This window comes from Syngnathus typhle, linkage group LG4, assembly GCF_033458585.1.
Source record: "Syngnathus typhle isolate RoL2023-S1 ecotype Sweden linkage group LG4, RoL_Styp_1.0, whole genome shotgun sequence".
NCBI lineage: Eukaryota > Metazoa > Chordata > Actinopteri > Syngnathiformes > Syngnathidae > Syngnathus > Syngnathus typhle.
In genome coordinates, this window is record NC_083741.1 from 5,247,849 (window position 1) to 5,271,705 (window position 23,857).

Consider the following 23,857-nt stretch of genomic DNA (forward strand, 5'->3'; position numbering starts at 1 on the left):
GCAGTAGGTGGGGGTGGCGGCATCACTGGAAGAGTATTTGCTCTACAGCAGCACTTTGAATCTGTTCTGTTTTTCCTTTAATGTTAATAACATGGGGGGGGCGCGAAATGTTTTCTTCTTCCTAGGGGGGGTGTCACAGGAAATAATTGAGAAGCACTGCTCTACACCAACAATTGCTCCTCAGGTGACACACTGTGAAGCTCCTGAAGTATGCGGACGACACCACTCTCATCAGACTGATCCAGGACGGTGACGAGACTGCGTACAGACAGGATGTGGAGCGGCTGGTCCAATGGTGCAACTAAAACCACCTGAAGCTGAACCCGCTCAAGACCGTGGAGATGACAGTGGACTTCAGGAGAGACCCTTCACCACTTCCACCCCTCACTATCCTCAGTAATGCTATTCCCTCCACAGACACCTTCAAGTTCCTGCAATCCACGATCTCTTGGCAGCTGAAATGGACCGGCCACATAGACTGTCCGGAAGAAGGCCCAGCAGAGGCTGCACCTTCTGAGACAGCTTAGGAAGTTCAAACTGCCACAGGAGCTGCTGAAGACCTTTTACACTGCCATCATCCAGTCTATCCTCTGCACCTCCATCACTGTCTGGTTTGTATCGGCCACCAAACAAGACAAGCACAGACTGCAACTGACAATCAGGACTGCGGCAAAGATAATCGGGACCAACCTCCCATCTATCCAAGACTTGTACTTGTCCAGGACCAGGAAACGTGCAAGTAACATCTCTACAGACCCTTCTCACCCAGGTCACAGTCTGTTCGAACTACTCTCCTCCGCACGGGGTTACAGAGCGCTGTACGCCAAAACCAGCAGACACAGCTTCTTTCACCAGGCTGTCACTCTGATGAATGCACACCACTCATAGAGTCTCAGAGACATCACTGGGCAATAATATCCTTGTCACGTCTCGTCCCCAGCCGTGTTACTATGTGTCTCTGTTGTCTTGGTTTCTGTCTGTGTGCTCGCCCCTCCCCTCCTGTGTGCCCAGTATTAGTTTGATTATTCTCACCTGCCTCTTGTTACCTGTCGTGTATATAAGTCCTGTCTGCCCCTCACGCCTCGTCGGATCATTGTGTGTTGTTGTTGTCTTGATGTCTTTTGGTTCCTGTTGTCTTAATGTCTTCACGTCCTTTGTTTAGTGTCCCTGTCGGTTAGTCCTTTTGTTATTTCGTTAAGTCATGTCAGTTTGCCGAGTCTAGTAGTTTGTTTTGCTGAATAAACCCTGGTCCAAGCTGCACTTGATCGCCCTGCTCGTTCCGATCTGTGACAATCCTGTTCTTTCCACTTAAATGTTGTTAGTCATCTGAATTTTGTTAGTCACTTAAATCTTGTACAGAGGCTGAGATCAACCGGAGTCAAATTCCTTGTTTGGCATGCACAAACTTGGCCAATAAAGCTGATTCTGATTCCTTCTACGTGGGTGCACATCGGGGATCCACTTATATGTGTGTGTGTACTGTGTGTGCAAGTGCGGAGAGCCAAGCGGAAAGGCATGGCTCCATGGAGAGAAGTTGGTCTGCGGTTTGGTCAAGGGAGACTGATGGAGGTGCGGGGCCCTGGGCTCTGCGGGTGGCCTTGTGCTGTGCTGGCGCGAGTGGGGGCCGGCGGCATTGATCATCCCAGGGGTGGCCATCCTGTGACGTATCAGTATTGAAATGCCGGGCCCCCCACCTCGTGCAGGCGGCGCTGTGGCTGCGCGCAGGGTTGTGGCGTACTCGCTCCAGGGGTGTGTGCTGAGGGTGTGATAGCAAGTGAGACTAATAAAGGATGATGGAAGAATAAGTGATGACGGGCAGAGAATACGTGTATGACATTGGATGGGCACTAACGAAACTGCAGCCCAATGTGATTCAATGTTTGCCTGCTCACTAACATACTAAATTTACTTGCTGTGGGATGGGGGCTGAGCTGTAAAGGTGAATAAATGGATGCCTGTGTCTGTGAATTTGTACGTGTGTGTGCGTGCAATATGAATGGCCAAGGTCATTTGATGTAGAGGTGACGTGATCACGATACAGGATAGAATTCATCTCACCTGAAAGTATAGTGCAAATTGGAATAACTATGATTTGATGATTAATCAGAGGGACCATTGACGACAAAATGGTTCAATATAAAAGGCCCATTTCCTATGATCGGACAGTCCAGCTGTGATGAGTATGATAATGTGTCGGGACATTTTGCTAGTCCCTTTTTATCCCTAATGACACAATTGACACATTGAGTGAATGTGTCAAAGGGGGGGAGTGAGTGAGTAAAATTGAGTGAGTAGAATCAATTTGTATATTGTGCGATACAATTTTTTTTCTTTTCTTTCAAATGAAGTAGAATTGAGTGAGTGGAATCATTTTGTATATTGTGAAACTCAATGTTTTTTTCAAATGTACTTGTTTTTGGAGTCTTAACAGGACATGTAAGAATTCAACATACAGTGATGGAAGGAGCAGAAGAAGCATCTCGAAAGGAAGGAGTGAATGAGAGACAACAATCTGGAATGAATACAAAATGTGGTAACAATTTAGCGATGATGAGATTTAACATTTTTAAAGACAGTGCAAAAGTTGCAGAAAGGGTGCTTTTTTTCCCGGACCAATTTCAACTCTTCCAGTTGCTGATCCCTATGGGGGCAAGCACACACACACATCTCAGAAGAATTGTCCAGTTTTATGGTTCCAGATTTGCTGAGCAAACTACTGCGGATAATTTTGTCTAAGACAGTACATAAAACCACAAAAAAAAACAATGAAACTATAGTACAGCAAAAGCATGGAGCACAGCCTTACGTGGTCCGTATGCTACACTTGACACATCACATTTAAAAGAGCTCAAAATAAATGACAAAACAGAAATGTTTTTACCGATAGTAGACAAGCCAAAGTCCTGGAAATAATGTCTCAAAAGTATATCAATGTGAACGAAAGGAAGTCTATTGTTGACAAAACAGAAGCTCTCTTTTTACACGGTTGTTATCACGTGAACAACTCTTCAGCGTGAATCCCTGTGATCTTGTGGTCTTGCCAGTGCAACTTGCCGGACACCACCGTACACGACAACAGTCGGGTGTCACAATGGTTTAAAACCCACTAAACAACAATGGCAACGAGCAGCATGTGACCGAAGCACAAACCGTACAGTACGTATTTTGTTTACAAAAGTCGCATGATTTGGGTCGGATTCCGAAGCTTTGTTCGAGATCTGAGGCAGAGATTTCCAGACATTTTGCGGCAAACTCAGAATACTTTACAGATTTGCACAAATGATAGTATTTATTTATCAATGGCAGCGGAGGTACGTACTCTACGTGCTACTTACAGTCCTCTGATTGTTTTTTTGCCTGATCTACGTAAAACGTAATGTCCTCTGATTGGTTCATGGGGTCCATATTACGCCTGTATAACACGGAAGCCATACAAACCAACTGTACAGATTTTGGAATTTGATCCATACAAAAGGTGCACCTTATTAAAAGGCGCACCTTCGTTTTTTTGAGAAAATTAAAGGCTTTTAACTGTGCCTTATGGTGCGGAAGATACGATACTCTTACTTATTTTCTTATTTATTTAAACAAATAAGAATATTTCTGAAAGTCAGTTTGACTTTTAAATGTTTACAAAAGTGTTTAAAAAAAGTGTTTAAAACACAACAAGGTGTATAAAACTACAATAAAGGTTCCTAAAAGTCTTGTGCGGATATTATGACAATATATTTACTTTTATTTATTTTGTTTATTTTCTTATTTATTTAAAAAAAGAAGAATGTTTATGAAAATCAGTTTGACTTTAAAATGTTTACAAAACTCATTAAAAATACAAACAAAGCATTTAAAAGTACAATACAGTGTTTAATACAATAAAGGTTAATAAAAGATTTTTATGAATATTGTAACAATACACGTATTTTCTCTACATTGCGGATTTTCACCAATTGCGGGTGGTCTTGGGAACCAATTATCCGTGATAAACAAGGGATTACTCTGTGTGTGTGAGTCAATCATCACAGCTACCTGAATCCGAACTGAGTCGCATATCTGGTGAGCTTGTCTACTTAGTCGTTGAATTATGAACCAAGCGAGCTCAGAAAATAGCACAGACATGGTTGTTTGTAAAGAGTACGTGGAAGCAGAAAAGAGGAAGCCTCTCTTTTCCAATGTGGTGCGGCACGAAAGCAAATTCCTCTGGAGTACCAACAAACGCGCAAGACAAGCGGCACGGTGCTATATTTTACTTTCAGTCTGAACATAGCATGAGAGTTGCAATACAAAAATTACTTGCCCCCATCTGTGATCACATACAGGAGAGACAGTAAAGTAAACATGTCAATTGATAGAAAGATGATGTCCTACCAGAGTCCATGCCGTACTGGGTTCTGGTAATGTGGTGCCAGTAGGCTGATCTCGGCAGTATGACATGAGGGGTAGATGGGTAAGAGTTTGATTCTGAACCTCGAAACAACTGTAAATAAAACAAACAACATTGTAAAACAAAACGTGTGAAGCTATTGAATAATATTCACCATTTAAACATGACTGTGGGTTTACAGTACTAACGAATTGGGCAATTTGTTTGTGTCATTGATGGGAACATTCATAAATAGCTAAAGATTTCTCAAAAAGCTAAATATAAAAACCAAAATATCCTGTTTTTTCCTTGGTGCTTTTGGCTACTCCTATATGTTGGGGCAGTTTCAGGTTTTTCACTAGTTAGAGTGACTTAAGCATACTAACATATTAACATTACCCTAAATCAGGTAACGTTATTGAAGATCTTCTTGGTCAAGGGATGTTGTCATAACTGTTTACACTCTTGGCAAATTCTAGATACACAAAGTGTGCAAACATTGCTGTGAGATGTTGCACATGCATTATGCAATTATTGCATTTTTGTTGTCTCCCTATCTGTGATCCAACTTTTTGACCATAACTCTCAGTGGCTATGTTTACATGGAAAAAATATATTCAGTCCGATCAGGGTTTGGATTAAAATTATGATCTGATGCACTGTTTTTATGAACACTAAAAATAATGACCCAATTACAACTTGTCTGTTCATGCATCACACCTTTGGTCCAAACAAATCACTCTAATTACTGCTCTATTTATGCCATGAGCCTTTTTAACTCGTTGTAGGGGTTTGGGGCGCGTTCACGGTCATGACACTGTTTATTGTATATTTATTTGATCTATGTACTTATTATTAAATGTTAACCTGTCAATTTAATTTCATCAGATCTATTATCTTTCTCTGTTTTGTTATTGTTTTTGTCGTGTCCAATGTTTATCTTGTCTATCTGTTTATTTCTGTGTTTAACTACTGACAACTGGATTTCCCCCCGGAGATCAATAAAGTCTAAACAAAACATCGCTCTGTCCATTTGTAATTTAAACATTAGTTATTTTTCTTTTTTTTTCTTTTGTGAAGTTACGTAGTGTTAACACTTCCTAATGGAGCTGTAATGTATCATTAAGACTGCCCTTTATTACTGTATTTGCTAGTGTTGATTTTTCAAACACGAGTCCAGTTGTACATCCTTCCGCATTCGATCATGAACTGGGTGAGATGGTAGCTTCTGGATATAACAGATACATGTATACTTATTTCACAGAGAAGAAGGCAGTTTGTTCTGAGATGTTGGAATAAGCATTTTCATGCGCGCCGATCGGATTATCAATCGACATAAACCACCCCCTCTTATTCGCAGTGAAATCTTGATCGTAATGGGCTTGGTCCGATTAGGATATTCCGAATGGGGCCATTCGTACCTTACTGAAGCCTAAATTGGGGCAATTGCGCAAGTGTCATAGCGAGGAATCTCACTCTGTTTTTTCTCTCCACCTCCAGCAGAACCTTCTTGTGCTGCTCAGCAATTGCCAGCGTGAAAGAGTGAACCATTTGATATATATGCTCTCCTTCTCTGGTCTGGAACGTGTAGAGACCTTCACCGCTGTCACAGAGCCTATTGAAAAAAGGAGAAAGTGAAATAGAAATACTGTATGGCAGGGGTGGTCAACCCGCGGCTCGCGAGCCACATGCGGCTCTTTGCTGGGTTTCATGCGGCTCCTTTACGTTCGCCCCAAAGAACCGCATGCGGTGGGGGCTGGGGTATGTGGTTCTTTGCAGTACACAGTAAAAGAATGTGGCTCTTAGTCTCTGACTGGTTGGCCACTCCTGCTGTATGGAATGAAACTGGGCCCATGACATTATACTTCATCTTAATAAGACACTGAAACAACAAGGCAAGTCTCTGGCTACTCTGCTGGTGAGGATAAGAGGTACAGCACATAGGACTGGCACTATGTCAGTGGTTCTTAACCGGGGGTGCGAGAATGCTGGGGGAAATTTACAATTTTTCGGGGACAATAGTCAGGTAGCTGAAAAAAGTGACAAATTCTGGAAATCAAGAAGTCATTGTGTTAATTGGCATGAGGGATAATGTCAATTAAGCTTTATTGCTGTAAAGTAAACCAATTATTATTATAATATTTTAATATATATAATATATAATCATTTTTATTTATTATTTGTAGTATTTATTATATGTAGTTTTAATTTATTTTGTAAGTAATAAAGTTAAGTACTGTTAAATGAATAACAATACACAATAAAAACTTGGGAAGCTAACATGATTTTGACAGGTATGCTTCAGAACACAGTTACTCATTGATCGCAACGTGTCTAGTACGTGTCACTCACTGCATAAGCCTGCTTCGGCTTCACACTGTTCGTTTCTCTTTAATCATCAGCCGAGGTAGACCTAAGAAGGTATGTATGTGTACTGCCTCGTGCTGTATATTTAGTAGTAATACGCTTTTCTCATAATTAGAATGCCATGCTATAATAATTAATAAGCTCTCAGTGTTCATAGTTTATATACATATTTTTGTAAAAATCAAACATGTAAAAGTTTACAATGTAATGTGGTGTGATATTGTGCATGTAAACTTTACATGCACAATATCACACCATGTATAGACATGTATCACAGACATGCACACTATACTTTTCTTTTGCAGACCTACACCAGTATTTAAATAAAAAACAAAACAAATTAAATTGTATAAAGTAATATAGACATAGGCGGCTCGGTGGCGCACTTGGGTAGCACGTCCGCCTCACAGTTAGGAGGGTGCGGGTTCGATTCCACCTCCGGCCCTCCCTGTGTGGAGTTTGCATGGTCTCCCCGGGCCCGCGTGGGTTTTCTCCGGGCACTCCGGTTTCCTCCCACATCCCAAAAACATGCTTGGTAGGCCGATTGAACACTCCAAATTGTCCCTAGGTGTGAGTGCGAGTGCAAATGGTTGTTTGTCTCTGTGTGCCCTGCGATTGGCTGGCAACCGGTTCAGGGTGTCCCCCGCCTACTGCCCGATGACGGCTGGGATAGGCTCCAGCACGCCCGCGACCCCAGTGGGGACTAAGCAGTACAGAAAATGGATGGATGGATGGATGGATGAATATAGACATAACATACACTTTTATTGTAACTTCAATTTTGCTCTGTTACTCTTTGAAGTTGAGGAGACACTCATTACAGGCAGCTTTGCCTTTTGTCTCCCTTTTGCACATAAAAAACAAAAAATAACAAAATTCTTGTTTTCCAGGTTTATCTTCAGTATGTCCAAAAAACGAAAGTGGAATGATGTTCAGTATGGCTTCACGTGTGTTACTGAGAAGGATGGTATACAATGTCCACAGTGTATCCTATGCAGCATCATGTTCTCCAACGCAAATTTGAAGCCATCAAAGCTCGATGAACATTTTAAGAACTGACATGGTGGCAAGGATGCAAGGAATGCTATTGCAACATTACGAGTCAAAAAAGCTCGGTTTGATCGTGCCGGCACTTTGCTGACACACGGATTTTCACCAACAGCGAAACCTTTACTACATGCTTCTTATCAACTTGCATACCTGGTTGCTAAGTCAAAGAAGCCCCGTACAATTGCAGAGGAATTGATCAAGCCGTGTACCCTTGAAATGGCAAAGACTGTTCTCGGTCAGGAAGCTGCAAGAAAATTGCAACAAGTGTCTTTATCAAATGATGTAATCCGTAACCGAATCGTCGACATGAGTGATAATATCCTGGAGCAAGTTGTTGTTGACATCAAGGCCAGTCCAGTAAAGATTAGCCTACAAGTGGATGAGTCAACAGATGTCAAATTGTTGTCAGCTATTGGTATTAGTCCAATACGTGAAGAACAATAAAGTGGAAGAAAGTTTTCTCTTCTGTCACTCACTGAAGACAACATCAAAAGCCATAGATGCGTTCAGTATGATAAAAGAATTCTTCACAAGATACCAACTTCATCTTGACAGGATTGGTTCGATATGTACTGATGGTGCACCAGGCATGCTGGGCAATCGTTCAGGGTTTGCTGCATTGATGAGAAAAGAAATTCTTGACCTGAAGATTACCCACTGCTTTCTTCATCGGAAGGCTCTTGCAGCAAAAACATTGCCCCCAGACCTGAAAAAGACTTTGGAGATTTGCGTGAAGATTGTGAATATGATTCGTGGTCGTGCTCTGAATCATCGACTGTTTCAGTCATTTTGTAAGGAAGTAGGTCTAGAACACACTGTGCTGTTGTACCATACTGAAGTGAGGTGGCTGTCACGTGGGCGTGTGGTATCTCGTATGTTTGAATTCAGCAGTTTGTCCACGGACTGGGACAAGAACTGGCTGGATATTTTGACGATCCTGAATTTGTTCAAATGGTTGCCTATTTGGCTGATGTGTTCACAGCACTCAATGAGCTCAAACGCTCACTACAAGGAAGAGGGATGAACATTTTGATTGGAAGTGAGAAGTTGGCTACATTCAAAGACATTATTGTTTTGTGGATTAGGTGTGTAAAGAAAGGGAACTTGGCAAATTTTCCTTCCCTTGAAGAAACAGTTACAGAGGATGCTTCCCTACATCCAGATTTTGATTAAAAAATTGTTGAACATCTGCAGATACTGTGCACCTCATTTGATGACTACTTCTCGTGTGGAGAGCTACAACCCTGCGACGACTGGATCCGGCACCCTTTTAAGCAGAATATGGAAGATGTTGATGATGATAGCAACATCAAGGAAGATCTCATCGAACTGAGAAACAATCGTGGAATCCAAATGGAGTTTGCCGATGGTCACTTGGAGCACTTCTGGGCTTCTCAGTTGGAAACGTATCCTGCACTGGCAAAGAAGGCTCTCACTCTGCTCGTGCCTTTCGCGAATACTTACCTCTGCGAGACTGGATTTTGGTGTCTGCTTCACATCAAAACCAAGAGCAGACATCAGCTGGATCCTCAACACGACATGCGAGCGGCAAGGAAAAAGGTTAAGAACCACTGCACTATGTGGAGTGCATGCCTTATGTAGCAAACAGGGCTGAGCCGGATGCGAATTTGTTCTTTGCATTTTTGCCAAGTACGAGCATGAAACGATTACGAAGTTTGTCATTCTTCGTACTGCTGAAGGAAAAGCCTTGTCATCATGCTCTGTGATTGGCCAGTCACACACAGCTCCCTCCCGTCCCAAGACAAATGTACAGCAGCATCAGGAGCTTACATACAGTGATTGATTTCTGTGTACCGTATTTTCCGCACTATAGTGCCCACATAAATGCTTATAATTTACTCAAAAAAACCACAGTGCGCCTTATAATGCAGAGCGTCTTATATATGGATCAATTGATGAATTTGTCGATCCATACTGGTTGTACTCAGCGCTCTGCCAAAATGTTTCAGTACATTTCAGTGTGACTAGTAAATAACAAAGTCGCATTGCTTTCAGCATTATGGCAACCGTGGTCAGGGGCGTCACCGAAGTAAGCTACGACTGGTCGATTCGCTTGACATTTAAAAAAACAACAACATTTTTTCCATAGGTTAGAATCCCTCCCATCGCTTGATTAACAAACAGGTAAACCTGTCAGGAGGCAATCACAGTGAAGCGCACATGCGCAATAGACAGTGACCACACCCACTCACCTCAGCATGTTTGGCTGCGCATACATAAACCCGGCACCAAAGCTAACAAGCTAATCAACATATTACGCATCAACGCACGCACTCGTTTTTTTCTTTTAAACTAAAGAAAGTTTATGACCAGCAAAAACGAGTGGGGTTGCCAGACCAAATAAGAAGCCAAACCATATCACTTTCATCCCATCGCTTCATTGACATACAGGTAAGCCTATCGGGAGGCAATCACAGTGAACCGCACTCCCTCACTGCAGCATGTTTGGCTGCGCATACACAAGCCCGGCACCAAAGCTAACAAGCTAATCAGCGCATTACGCATCAATGCACACGCTCGTTTGTTCTTTTAAACTAAAGAAAGTTTATGACCATCAAAAATGAGTGGGGTTGCTGGACCAAGTAAGAAGCCAAACCGTAAGAAGTAAGAAGCCGTATCACTTTCATACGGAATGGGAGTTGGACTTTTTTTTTTACCTCATTGACTGGGTTGACATTCCCTTTAGCAGAGCTCCATCTAGTGGATGCATAACGCAACCCCAGTTTGATGCAGTAGCTTCTATTCTACGCGCCTTTTAATCTGATGCGCCCTATGAAAACATTTCTAAAATAAAAAAATTCAATGAAAGTACGCCTTATAATCCAGTGCGCCATATAGTGCAGAAGATAATGCATTCTTGGCTTGATTGCAGCTAACGTTGCTCCAATTTGTATTCAGTTTTCCTCAGCTCACCTTTTTTCTCTTTGTAATATTTAAAGTGAGTAAACTTGTTTCCTAAAGTACACAGTGTATTTGACAAGACATCTATGTTAGTGCCTCGTGTTGCATTGGTTACTGCCTGTTTTTTATTTATTTTCATCTGCTGTCTTCTAATTTATCTGGTCAACCAAACAGACTTTGTGTGCGCGGGCATGTGTGTGTGTGTGTGTGTGTGTGTGTGTGTGTGTGTATATATATATATATATATATATATATATATATATATATATATATATATATATATATATATATATATATATATATATATATATATATATGTATATATATATATATATATATATATATATATATATATATATATATATATATGTGGACGCCTCGAACGTGGGTGTTGGGGCGGTGCTGTCCCAACGCAGCTGCCAGGACGATCGCCTCCACCCGTGCGCCTTTTTTTCTCGCCGCTTGTCGGCCTCGGAGCGGAACTATGACATTGGCAACCGGGAGCTCCTCGCCATCAAGTTGGCCTTGGAGGAGTGGCGGCATTGGCTGGAGGGCGCCACCACGCCGTTCATCGTCTGGACCGACCACCGTAACCTGGAGTACCTGAGATCGGCCAAGAGGCTGAACGCGAGGCAAGCATGGTGGGCTCTGTTCTTTGACCGGTTTGAGTTCTCTCTCTCCTACAGGCCGGGTTCCGCGAAGGCGGATGCCCTGTCGCGTTCGTTTCCTGGCGGGGAGGAGGGACGGGGTACGCCTCCCACTATTCTCCCGAGCTCGGTGCGGGTGGCGGCGCTGTCATGGGAGATTGAACGCCAAGTGGAAGCCGCATCATGCGATCAACCCGGCCCCAGCAACTGCCCGGAAGGTCGCCTGTTCGTCCCTGAGGGCCTGCGCTCGTCCGTACTGCAATGGGCACACGACTCACGCCTGGTCTGTGATCCCGGAGCTGCGCGCACGAGGTACGTGGTGGCGCAGCGTTTCTGGTGGCCGACCTGGCAAGTGGACACCGGCGATTACGTCAGAGCCTGCTCAATATGTAACCGCTGTAAGACCTCTACTCATCCTCCGGCCGGGCTACTCCAACCCTTGCCGATTCCCCGGCGTCCCTGGTCTCACCTAAACCATCGACTTTGTCACGGGCCTTCCCCCCTCGGAGGGGAACACGGTGGTCCTCACGGTGGTGGACCGGTTCAGCAAAATGACGCACTTCATTCCTCTGCCTAAGCTTCCGTCCGCGAAGCAGACTGCGTCCATTATGGTGCGGGAGGTGTTTCGTCACCACGGCCTCCCACAGGACATCGTGTCGGACCGTGGCCCGCAGTTCGCGTCCACCTTCTGGGCGGAGTTCTGCCGACTCCTCGGCGCTACGGCCAGCCTCTCGTCGGGGTTGCACCCTCAGTCCAATGGTCAAGCGGAGCGTCTGAACCAGGAGCTGGGCAGGTCCCTCCGATGCATGGCCGCCGGGGAGCAGCGTGGGTGGGTCCAACAGCTTCCTTGGGTGGAGTACGCCCACAATTCCCTCCCCAGCTCGGCTACGGGACTGTCGCCCTTCCACTGCGTCTTCGGGTACCAGCCACCCTTGTTCGCCCACCAGGAACGTGACACGGCGTGCCCGTCGGCCCAGGCTTGTGTCCGCCGTTGTCGTCGTGCCTGGGCGAGGGCCCGGACCGCTCTTCTCCGCTCTGTTTCAGGCTACGCCCGCCAGGCAAACAAGCGCCGATCGCCGGCTCCGGAGTACAGAGTGGGCCAGCGGGTGTGGCTCTCGACGCAGGATTTGCCGCAGCGAACGAAATCCCGCATGCTGGCGCCGCGCTTTGTTGGACCGTTTCCCATCCAGAAGGTGATCAGCCCGTCCGCCGTCCGTCTCCTCTTTCCGGAGTCCATGAAGGTACACCCCACGTTCCATGTGTCCCGTGTGTCTTTGAGAGCGCATTGGCGCCGGCGCCCGTGCCGCCGCCGCCGCCCCAGCTCGTCGAGGGGGGCCCGGCTTACGCCGTCCGCTCCCTGCTCCGATCGCGGCGGAGCGGTCGTGGCTTCCAATACCTGGTGGATTGGGAGGGCTATGACGACGCCCACCGCTCCTGGGTCCCGAGCCGCTGGATCCTCGACCGTTCGCTCATCACGGAGTTCCATCGCTGTCACCCGGACCAACCGGGCCCCCGGCGCGGACGGCCGAGGGCGGTTGAGGGGCCCAGGGGTAAGGGCCCGAGGCGGCCTTGTCCACCGGTGCCGTAGTCTTCTGCCCCCGCGTCCGTCAATCCTGCGTCCGACGAGGAATCGGACGTTTCGACGGAGTACTAACCCCGCCTGGTCGTACGGGGGGTCCTTTGGTCTTTTTTGTGTTTTAGTGCTCTGGGGACGTCAGGAGCCGTCCCTTGTGGGGGGGGTTCTGTCACGTACCGGCGCCACCTGAGACAGGACCACGCCCCCCTATCAGCGGAATCGCCGCCACCTGCCACAGGCTCAGGGACAGCGCTATATCAATCCCGCCAGCGCAGACCCGAGTGTCCGTCTGTCGCATGATATTACTTCGCTCTCCGGTCCACGGCAAACTGGCGTCCATGAAGAATCGAACATACCGTAGAACAGCTTGTTCTTCCCAGCCTGATCGCTGATCCAGCGCCAGCTTCAGTTACTCCCACCTTACCCTCTATTGCTACGCACTTGGCTGTACTGTCCAATCCCTTACATATACGTATATATGCAATCTGATACATATTATGGGATCGCAGACTGCGGCGATGCGGTCTCGTGGGACATTGAGCGCCAAGTGAGGGCAGCCACACGAGATCACCCCGGCCCCAGCAACTGCCCGGAGGGCCTCCTATTCATTCCAGACAACCTATGGGCATCCGTCTTGCAATGGGCGCACGTCTCCCGCCTCGCCTGTCATCCCGAGGTTACCGGCACAAGGTACGTAGTGTCCCAGCGCTTTTGGTGGCCCACCTGGAGGGAGGACTCAAGCGATTACGTCCGAGCCTGCTCCGTCTGTAACCGCTATAAATCGTCTAATTGTTCTCTGGCTGGGCTGCTTCAAGACTTGCCAGTGCTCCGGCGTCCCTGGTCTCACCTGTCCATCGAATTTGTCACGGGCCTCCTTCCATCCAAAGGGAACACGGTAGTTCTCACTATTGTTGATCGGTTTAGCAAGATATTACATTTATTCCCCTGCTCTAGCTCCCCTCCGCGAAGCAAACAGCGCTGATTCTTCTGCGGGAAGTGTTTTGACACCACGGCTTCCTACAGGACATCGTGTCGGATCCTTGCTCACAATTTTCTTCTGCTTTCTGGGCAGAGTTCTGCCGGCTCCTCTGCGCCACGGGCAGCCTTTCCACTGGCTTTCACCCGCAGTCTAATGGGCAGGCAGAGCGCCTGAACCAGGAGCTGGGCCAGTCTCTCCGGTGCATGGCCGCGAGAGATCAGCGCAGGTGAGCCTAGCAACTCCCCTATGCCCTCAACGGCCTCCCCAGCTCGACTACGGGCCTCTCACCCTTCCACTGCATTTTCCAACCAGCAAGTACCAACCAGCGCTTTTTGACCACCAGGAGCGAAGCACGGTGTGCCCGTCAGCCCTGGCGTATGTTTGCCGCTGTCATCGGGCTTGGGTGAGAGCCCGAGCCTCCATCCTCTGCACAGTCTCAAGCTACGCTTGCCAGGCTAACAAGCGGCGAATGCCGGCCCCGGCGTATCTGGCTGGGCAGCGAGTGTGGCTCTCTGCGCGGGACCTGCCATTGCGAGCGGAATCCCTCAAACTGGCGCTTCGTTTTTTGGGGCCATTCCCGCCATCCGTCTGCGCCTGCCAGGCTCCATGGAGGTCCACCCCACGTTCCATGTGTCACGAGTGCCGCCCGTCCATGACAGCACATTGGCACCAGTGTCCGCTCGAGGTAGAGCCGGTGTACACCGTCCGATCCTTGCTCCAGCGCAGACACGGCATCCAGTACCTTGTGGACTGGGAGGGCTACAATGACGCGCACCGCTCCTGGGTGCCAAGCCGTTGGCTTCTTGACCCGACACTCATCACTGAATTTCACCGCCGACATCCAGACCAGCCTGCCAAGAAGGCACCCAAGAGGATCCGATGGGACCGCGACGTCCGGTCGCGCACGGCGCCTCCCACCAGCATCTGAGTCATCCGCTCCTGAAACCCCGGCACCGGCGCCTTCCGCACCGGCTTCTCACATCGCGGAATCAGACGGGGCCCTGTTCTTGGGGACGTTGGGAGCCGTTCCTGGGGGGGGTCACGTGCCTGCAACCCCTGCACTCGGCCATGCCCCCATAATCAGTAAATCACCCACCCCTGTCACTGGCTTGTTAGGCTCCCCACTGTCAAGTGGCATGGTGGTACAAGATGGTGTAAAATTAGGTATTGAATTTGGCCCAGGCACATTGGCTATCCCAAAACATGTAGTAGTTCCAAAGTTTCACCAGGAGATGGTATTAAAGCTTGACATAGGGGTGACCTGATGGAAATTAACAAATCTAATAAATTAAATTGTTAGCAATTGGGAGGACACGACCTGTTCAGACACGTAGCAACGCACAATTTTGGAATATGAGTTTGCGATGCCATGATTTTAAGATATAACAGCTTGAGCAATAGATATGTGTTTAAGTTGGAGGAACCCATTATTGTGTTAAGTACTATTAAGTGTTGAGATTGATCTTTATTAGACAAGATATATATGTGATTCATGTTGCAATGTTTTGTCCAACCTGTATTTAACATTGGTGTTCCATCCATACCTGAATGTATTAAGTTGAGAGGAAACATTAAGGGCTAATAGTGAAAGAAAGAACCAGCAAAACAGGAAACATCTGCATCCGGTGACGGACTGCTGTCAGGCGCAGTGGTTGCTGCTTGAAGCAAGGTTGCCAAGACAACCAGTGGTGCAGGAATTCTGACCTTTCACCTACATATTACGATGAGGTAATGCCAGAAGCCTATGAATATGTTGCCTGGACACAGAGCGGGGGCGCTTCTTCCTAGTCAGGACGATGGCCGTGACGCTGCCCGGAGTAAAAGAACGAAGATGGATTTTTCATTCTTTTTGAGATTGAACCAAAGTCTACTAAGATGAATTTCCAGAGTCTTTGAATTGGACTTTGTCAAATTTTAATTGTCAAATTTTAAGCTTCGAGGAAGGCAGAGGAGACAGCCGCTCCGGGCAGAAAGGGGAAGACGCCAATTCTTTTGGCTATGCTCCTCACGGCCAGACCTTTCCTCTTTTTTAAACAGAATTTGGATTTTGGAACAAAGGAGAGCCGATCACTCGACTTGGATTTTAGAAATAGGATTTTAGACCTTTAGTCTCCTCTTTTGTTCTGCGTGGGTGAGTCTTGTTTTTTTGTTTTTTTGACTTGTAATTATTTTTCTTGCTTATTCATTAAATCTCTTCTTAAGCCTTAATTCGGTTATCGATTATTTTGTATAAACTATGTTGAGCATGGTTTTATATGCGGTAATTACAACTTTAAAATGTCTTTATTTCCCTATCATAGTCATTCTTTAAATCCGTTCAATTATTTCTAAAGTGAAGACAGCTTTAATCCTTAACAACAGGAATTTTCAGATCTGGTTCGAAGTAGTTATCTTGAGCCCAGCTAGGGCGAGGGCGCTCTAGTAAATTAACGAATCCTTGAGGTCTTAACAAAGACATCTAAAAATATCCGTAACATAACAAAAGAATCAAACAACCGAAGGGAGCCATCATTATGGCGCGGTCATTTCGACGACTCGCCTCGAATTGAGTTACTCGGCTCAGGCGTCGGATGTATTGAGAGGGATTGGTGACATATAGATATTACATTGATTCTGGTAGAATGAATTTAACTCGGGTGGTTAGATACGGACGAGTCCCTTCACCCCGGCTTATCGAACCCGTTAACGGGGAGCCGGTGACACTTTGATAAAAAGTGCGTGGTTGACACCACTTAAACCATCCATCCATCTTCTACCGCTTATCCGGGGTCGGGTCGCGGGGGCAGCTGCTTCCGGAGGGACTCCCAGACTTCCCTCTCCCCAGCCACTTCATCTAGCTCATCCCGGGGGATCCCAAGGCGTTCCCAGGCCAGCTGAGAGACATAGTCTCTCCAGCGCTTCCTGGGTCGTCCCCGGGGTCTCCTACCGGTGGGACATGCCTGGAACACCTCCCCAGGGAGGCGTCCAGGAGGCATCCTGATGAGATGCCCGAGCCACCTCCATGTCGGAGCATTGTGCATGCTGTTGCTGCTCTCATGGAATGCCACTCTGTCCGTTTTGTCTCACGTCGCTGTTCGGTTCCTGTTATTGATTTTGCCAGTAAGTTATGTTAGTTGCCGAGTATGTCTTTTGAGTTTGCTGCAATAAACCCTGGTCTAAGCTGCACTTGGTCGCCTCGCTCCATCTCCACCATCCATCCGTGACAGAATGCTCCGACCACTACAGCGACCAGTGCTTGGACCTCTTTCCACCACCAGCTCCCACTGCGACGTCCGATCCACGTCCGTCGTCCCAGCATGTTCCAGCGCCATGGGCTTGCAGCCGCCATCGGATCTTGCTCCAGCCACGCCCGACTCGCGGCCGCCATCGGAGTGCCTCCTGGCGTCATCAGACTCGCGGTCGCCATCGGAGTGCTTCTGGCAACAGCAGCTTCGCGGCTGCATTTGTTCTCCACTGCGGCGACGCCGAACCCGCGGCCGCGATCGGGGTCCTCCCGGCGCCATCGGCTGCGAGAGTCATCGGACTTCGCTGCCGCAACGCCGGACCCGCGGCCGCCATCGGAGTGCCTCCCGGCATCATCAGACTCACGGTCGCCATCGGGCTCCAACCCATCGTCGCAAGCTCCTTTGACATCGCCCGACTTCAAGCCAGCTGCACCGGACCCGCGATCGTCCCACTGCTGCGGCACGTGGTGGCTCTTGCTGCTGCCACAGCTCCGCCTTACGAATGCCGCTGATCGCGGTCCCGACTTTCGAGTGCCGCTGATTGCGGCGAGGACTTTTGTTTAGCCGCCCGAGTGGGGTTCTGTGCCCCAAGTCGCCACCCGAGTGCGGTTCTGTGCCCCAAGTCGCCGCCCGAGTGCGGTTCTGTGCCCCAAGTCGCCGCCCGAGAGCGGTTCTGTGCCCCAAGTCGCCGCGCTCGCGCCGCCCGAGCGCGGTTCTGTGCCCCAAGTCGGCGCCCAAGCGCGGTTCTGTGCCCCAAGTCGCCGTCGTGCACGGTTCTGTGCCCCAAGTCGCCGTCGTGCGCGGTTCGGGCTATTTCAGAGACCAGTAGGGTCGTCTGGACTGGTGCGCGTTGTTCGAACAGACTGCAACCTGGGTGAGAAGGGTCTGTAGAGATGTTACTTGCATGTTTCCTGGTCCTGGACAGGTACAAGTCCTGGATAGATGGGAGGTTGATTCCAATGATCTTTTCTGCAGTCCTGATTGTCCGTTGAAATCTATGCTCGTCTTGTTTGGAGGCCGATCCAAACCAGACAGTGATGGAGGTGCAGAGGATCGACTGGATGATGGCAGTACAGAAGGTCTTCAGCACCTCCCGTGGCATGTTGAACTTCCTGAGCTGTCTCATAAAATACTGTCTAACTGTACTTTATAATTATATAAAGATACTATATATACGTTATATATATATATATATATATATAATATCTGTATGTTGTGAGGCTGTCCTCGTTGACACACCTCTACAACATTGCGTAGACTTCAGGGACTTGGCAGAATAGGGTGGTGGTCCCCCTTGGGACGGGAGGTTGTTTTCCAACTACAAAGATATCACAATCCTCAGCCTCCTATTCGGGGGTGCTTGAGAGGAGGTCTGTCAAGTGGTCAAATTTCAAATTCAATAGGAACAGTGCGGATTTCGTACAGACATCCTCAGCATGGTCCTCGAGGATCCATGGGAGTTTGCCCAAACAGTCTGCGTGTGCTTTGTGGACTTGGAGAAAGTGTTTGACCGTGTCCCTCGAGGAGCTCTGTGGGGGGGTTCTTTGAGAGAACAGGGTACCAAACCCACTTATCAGGGCGGTTTGGTCCCTGTATCACTGGAGTTTGGTCCGCATTGCCGGCAGTCATGTCGAATGTGTTCCCGATTAGAGTTGGTCTCCACCAAGACCGCCCTTTGTCATTGATTCTGTTCATAACTTTAATGGACAGAATTTTTAGGTGCAGCCAAGGCATTGAGGGTGTCCGGTTCGGTAACTTCAGTATCACATCTCTGCTTTTTGCTGAGGATGTGGTGCTGTTGTCTTCTTCAAGCTGTCATTTCTAGCTCTCACTAGAGCGGTTCACGGCCAGTTGTGAAGCGGTTGAAATGTGAAATCAACACCTCCAAATCTGAGACGACACTCCTCAGTCGGGAAAGGGTGGAATGCCCTCTCTGGGTCGGGGATGACATCTTGCCCCAAGTTAAAGTATCTTGGGCTCTTGTTCACGAGTGAGGGCAGGATGAGCAAGTGCGAACGACAGGCGGATCGTTGCAGCGTCCGCTGTAATGCGGACTAGACTCTGTACATGGCGTGGTAACGGAGATGAGCCGAAAGGCGAAGCTCTCAATTTACTGGTCGATCTACGTATGGTCACGAGCTATGGATCGTGAGCGAAATAACAAGATTCCAGATAAAAGCAGCCGAAATGACTTTCCTCAACAGGTTGTTTGAGCTGTTACTTAGAGATAGTTTGGGAAGCTCGGTCATCTGGGAAGGAGTTGAGAGGAGCCAGATGAGGGCATCTGATTAGGTGAGGTGTTCCGGGCATGTCCAGCCGGAAAGAATCCCCGTGGATGATTCAGGACACGCTGGAGAGACTATGTCCAAAGTCATCTCGGTCTACTGGCCCTCGCACTTTGGTCATAGGTGACTCCATTACCCGAAATATTACGCTTAAAAATCCAGCCACGGTAATGTGTATTCCTGGGGGCAGAGCACCCGACATAGAAGCTAATCTTAGGCAGCTGACTCGCAATAGGTCTAGTCAACAGCGTAGTTCCAACAACACTAGCTACTCGGACATAGTGATACACGTCGGCTCCAATGATGTTAGGATGAGGCAATCAGAGATCACAAAGAAAAACATAGCGAGGACTTGTGATCTCGCCAGAAAGATGAGTTGGCATCGAGTATTTGTCTCTGGCCACCTGCCTGGGAGAGGCACTGATGAGAGGTTTAGTAGATTAGTCTCCCTTAATCGATGGATGGCTGGGTTCTGTAAAAAGCAGGGACTGTATTTTATAGATAACTGGCCCTCCTTCTGGGGCCGCTCCGACCTGCTGAGGAAGGACGGCCTTCACCCTAATCATGAAGGTGTCTTCACTCTTTCTAGGAATATAGATTACTGTTTGAGCCACTCATGACAGGTCACTTTAGAGCAGGCCGGGGCACAGGTGATTAGACCACCTGTCAGGATGGGTTTGGAGTCTGTTAAGCTAAAGTTAACTAGCGCTAGGCTAGACTTCCAGCATGCACATAGCTCCTCGTGTAGACTAGAGCGTGACAGTTTGAATAGTGCTACAGTACACATAAACACACTTTCTACTGGGGTAGTAGACAAATCCAATCACTTCACCCCGACCGGTTTTGCTGATGAAACGGTACCTGTTTCAGATAATTTTACATGTGTAACAAATATTTACTATCAGATTCCCACGGTCGTATCGTCCCACCGCGCGAACAAACATTTGAGAGGTGATGTCAGGCCTAGAGAACACAATCTTACTCGCATCTCGTTTAAAAACCCTTCGATAGATACGCACCCTGATCGACCGATTACACTTAAACTCGGTTTTATGAATATTAGATCGCTTCATACGAAAGCAGTTCTCGTTAATGACCTTATCACGGAACATAATCTAAACATTTTTGGTCTTTGCGAGACCTGGTTAAAATCGAATGAACTGGTGCCGCTTAACGAGGCCTCGCCTCCAAATTTTGTGAGCTCGCATGTGGCGCGTCCTCGAAAAAAGGGTGGGGGTGTTGCCCTCATCTCAAATTCCGAGCTTAGATTTAGGCCTCGTTCGATCAACGTATTTAAAACATTTGAAGTTCTCACATTCCAATCCACCGCTTTACCGTCATTTTATCTTGCTGTTATTTACCGTACACCCGGGGCTTACTCTGGCTTCCTGGATGAATTTTCAGAATTCGTGGCTGATCTAGTAACCAATGCGGATAATATAATTATCATGGGCGATTTCAACATCCACATGAATTTACCGTCAGAGCCACTTACTTCGGCGTTTCAGACTTTAACTGATACGTTTGGTCTTACGCAAGCCGTACAGGCATAAGAATGGAAATAGCTTAGATCTGGTATTATCCGGAGGACTTGCAACCTCAAATATAGCAGTACTGCCATACACTACTGTTCTGTCTGATCATTACTTAATAAAATTTGAAATTCTAGTTCCTTGTCAAAGACAAGAGAGCAATCAGAATTACAGGAGCCGTAGTTTTAACTCCATGACTGCAACTGCGCTATCTGAGTTACTGTTGCCGGCAACCGCCATATTTCCCGCATACATCGGCTCTATTGATAATCTTACAAATGAATTCAATGCGACATTGTTAAATGCCATTGACTCTGTGGCGCCGTTACGTCTGAAAACTCCGTAGATTGCCTATTCCGTGGTTCACAGATGAAACGCGTACGCTTAAGCAATTACATATGTAGTAAGCATGAGCGCAGATGGCGTATAACCAAACTTGGGGTTTTCCATCAGGCATGGCAGGATAAGATAAGATAAGAGGAACTTTATTAATCTCACGTGTGAGAAACTGCATGTAACAACAGCTCGATTTACAGGAAGGTACAAGTTGGGGGATAAAGGTGCAAAGAGAGACTTCTGGACCGTAGTCCTCCGGCATAAAAAATAGAATACAATATAAAAAGAAAAATATGGAAAAATAACAGCAATTGTAGTAAAACTAAAAATATAAGCTATGAATATTTACAAAAAGAAGATAAAATAGTGGTAAAGTGTATGAAGTGTATGAACTTTAGTAATGCTAATAACAAAAAGAAATAGTGCACGGGTTATAGAAGTGAAATAGATCTATGCATTGTGTGGCAGAGGATATTGCACATTGGGTTTAAATTGCACATTGGGATTAAGAATTGCACGTTACACAGAAGGATGTGTTTACAGGTTGTCATTGTACAGCCTGATTGCGGTGGGGATGAAGGAGCTGCGGTAGCGTTCCTTCTTACACGGGGGGAGTCTGAGTCTCTGACTGAAGGAGCTGCTCAAGTTCTCCAAGGTCAGATGCAGTGGGTGAGAGGGGTTGTTCCTGATGGATGCTAGCCTCCTGAAATATAAAGATGCGCTTATCTTAGCAAAAACTCAGTATTTTTCGCAAGTTATTAATCTCAATAAAACAATCCTAAACACCTATTTGATACAGTGGCAAAGCTGACTCTACGCCAGCCGACCCCGGATAGTTCCTTCCACTCAGCTGACGAGTTCATGACATTTTTTGCTCAAAAGATTGAATCCATTAGGGACGAGATCAAGAATATCATTCCAATCGCTCAGTCGAGACCGCCGTTTACCAGCGCTGATGATCATGCAATAACCCTCTCAAATTTTAAAAGCGTGTCCCTTGAAAGGCTCACACAATTGGTGCGGCTAAACAAACAACATGTTTACTCGACCCTCTTCCAGCCAAACTACTTGAAGAATTATTTCAAATTTTAGGACCGTCCGTCTTAAATATAATCAATCTGTCTCTCTCCTCTGGGATAGTGCCAACAGCCTTTAAAACCGCTATCATTAAACCGTTACTTAAGCGACCAAATCTTGACCCGGACTGTCTCAGTAATTATAGGCCAGTTTCAAACCTCCCATTCATAGCAAAACTTCTTGAAAAAGTAGTAGCGCAGCAGCTTATTGATTACATGGTCGCCAATAATCGATATGACTCTTTTCAGTCTGGTTTTAGAGGTAAACATTCCACTGAGACAGCACTTGCTAAAGTGACTAACGATCTCCTCATGGCTATGGATTCAAACACTTCATCTGTACTGTTACTACTCGATCTTAGTGCTGCCTTCGACACTGTAGACTTCGATATTTTATTAGGGCGTCTTAAAAGTTGTGTTGGTATTTCAGGGTCAGCACTAGGCTAGTTCCATTCCTATCTATCAGACAGGACGCACCGAGTGGTCCATGGCAATAGGTCCTCGGAGCTCTATAATGTTACGTGTGGTGTCCCACAGGGATCGGTACTCGGACCAATTCTATTTCATATTTATATGATTCCGCTTGGGGACATAATACGTAAATATAATATTAGCTTTCAATGCTACGCGGATGACACCCAATTATATACGCCGTTATCGATGACAGATCCGCGGGATTGTTGTAATCTTGAGGCGTGCCTTGCGGAGATCAAGCAAAGGATGTCTCTCAACTTCCTTCGTCTTAACCCAGATAAAACTGAGATGTTGATAATTGGTCCAACTCGTTATCAACACTTATTTAAGGAAACCACGATAACTATAGATAACCATACTATCACTCAGAGCGATACTGTAACTAATCTCGGGGTAATATTTGACCAAACTCTCTCCTTTCAAAAGCACATTAAGAATATAACCAGAATTGCGTTTTTTCACCTTCGTAATATTGCAAAGATTCGTCTGATCCTCTCGACCGGTGATGCGGAAACTATTATACATGCGTTCGTCACGTCGCGCCTGGACTACTGTAATGTATTATTCTCTGGTCTTCCTAAGTCCCGCATCAAAAGCCTACAGTTAGTACAAAATGCTGCTGCAAGGCTGCTCTCACGGACAAGAAAATTTTATCACATTACCCCAATATTAGCCAACTTACATTGGCTCCCGGTCCATTTAAGATGTGACTTCAAGGTTCTTCTATTAACCTATAAATCACTGCATGGTTTAGCGCCTTCATATCTCGTCGACATAGTTGTTCCTTATGTTCTGTCTCGTAACCTTTGTTCGCAAAACGCTACTCTTTTAGCGACACAGAGGGCCAAGAAAATGTCTGCAGGGTCTAGAGCAGGGGTGGGCAAACTACGGCCCGCGGGCCACATCCGGCCCACGGGACCGTTTAATCCGGCCCGCCAACCCTAGGAGCTCGAAGGAGTGGAGCTCTTTACAAGCCCTAGGCTTCGTCTCCCTCCTGCAGTTATTGATATAATAATATGTGCTAAACAA

General features: G+C 46.8%; 1 protein-coding gene across 1 annotated transcript; it reads left to right on the forward strand.

The window, feature by feature from the left end:
• The first annotated feature begins 11,082 nt into the window (after nucleotides 1-11,082).
• Nucleotides 11,083-16,097, forward strand: LOC133153110 (uncharacterized). The gene is made up of 2 exons (XM_061277177.1): nucleotides 11,083-14,127; nucleotides 14,245-16,097. The coding sequence occupies exon 1, from the start codon at nucleotides 11,898-11,900 to the stop codon at nucleotides 13,110-13,112; it is 1,215 nt and encodes a 404-aa protein (XP_061133161.1). The 5' UTR covers nucleotides 11,083-11,897; the 3' UTR covers nucleotides 13,113-14,127; nucleotides 14,245-16,097.
• The last annotated feature ends 7,760 nt before the right edge of the window (nucleotides 16,098-23,857 follow it).

What these genes read in the sequence shown, in the direction of transcription:
- LOC133153110 (XM_061277177.1), top strand. Translation starts at nt 11,898, where the DNA reads ATGACGCACTTCATTCCTCTGCCTAAGCTTCCGTCCGCGAAGCAGACT.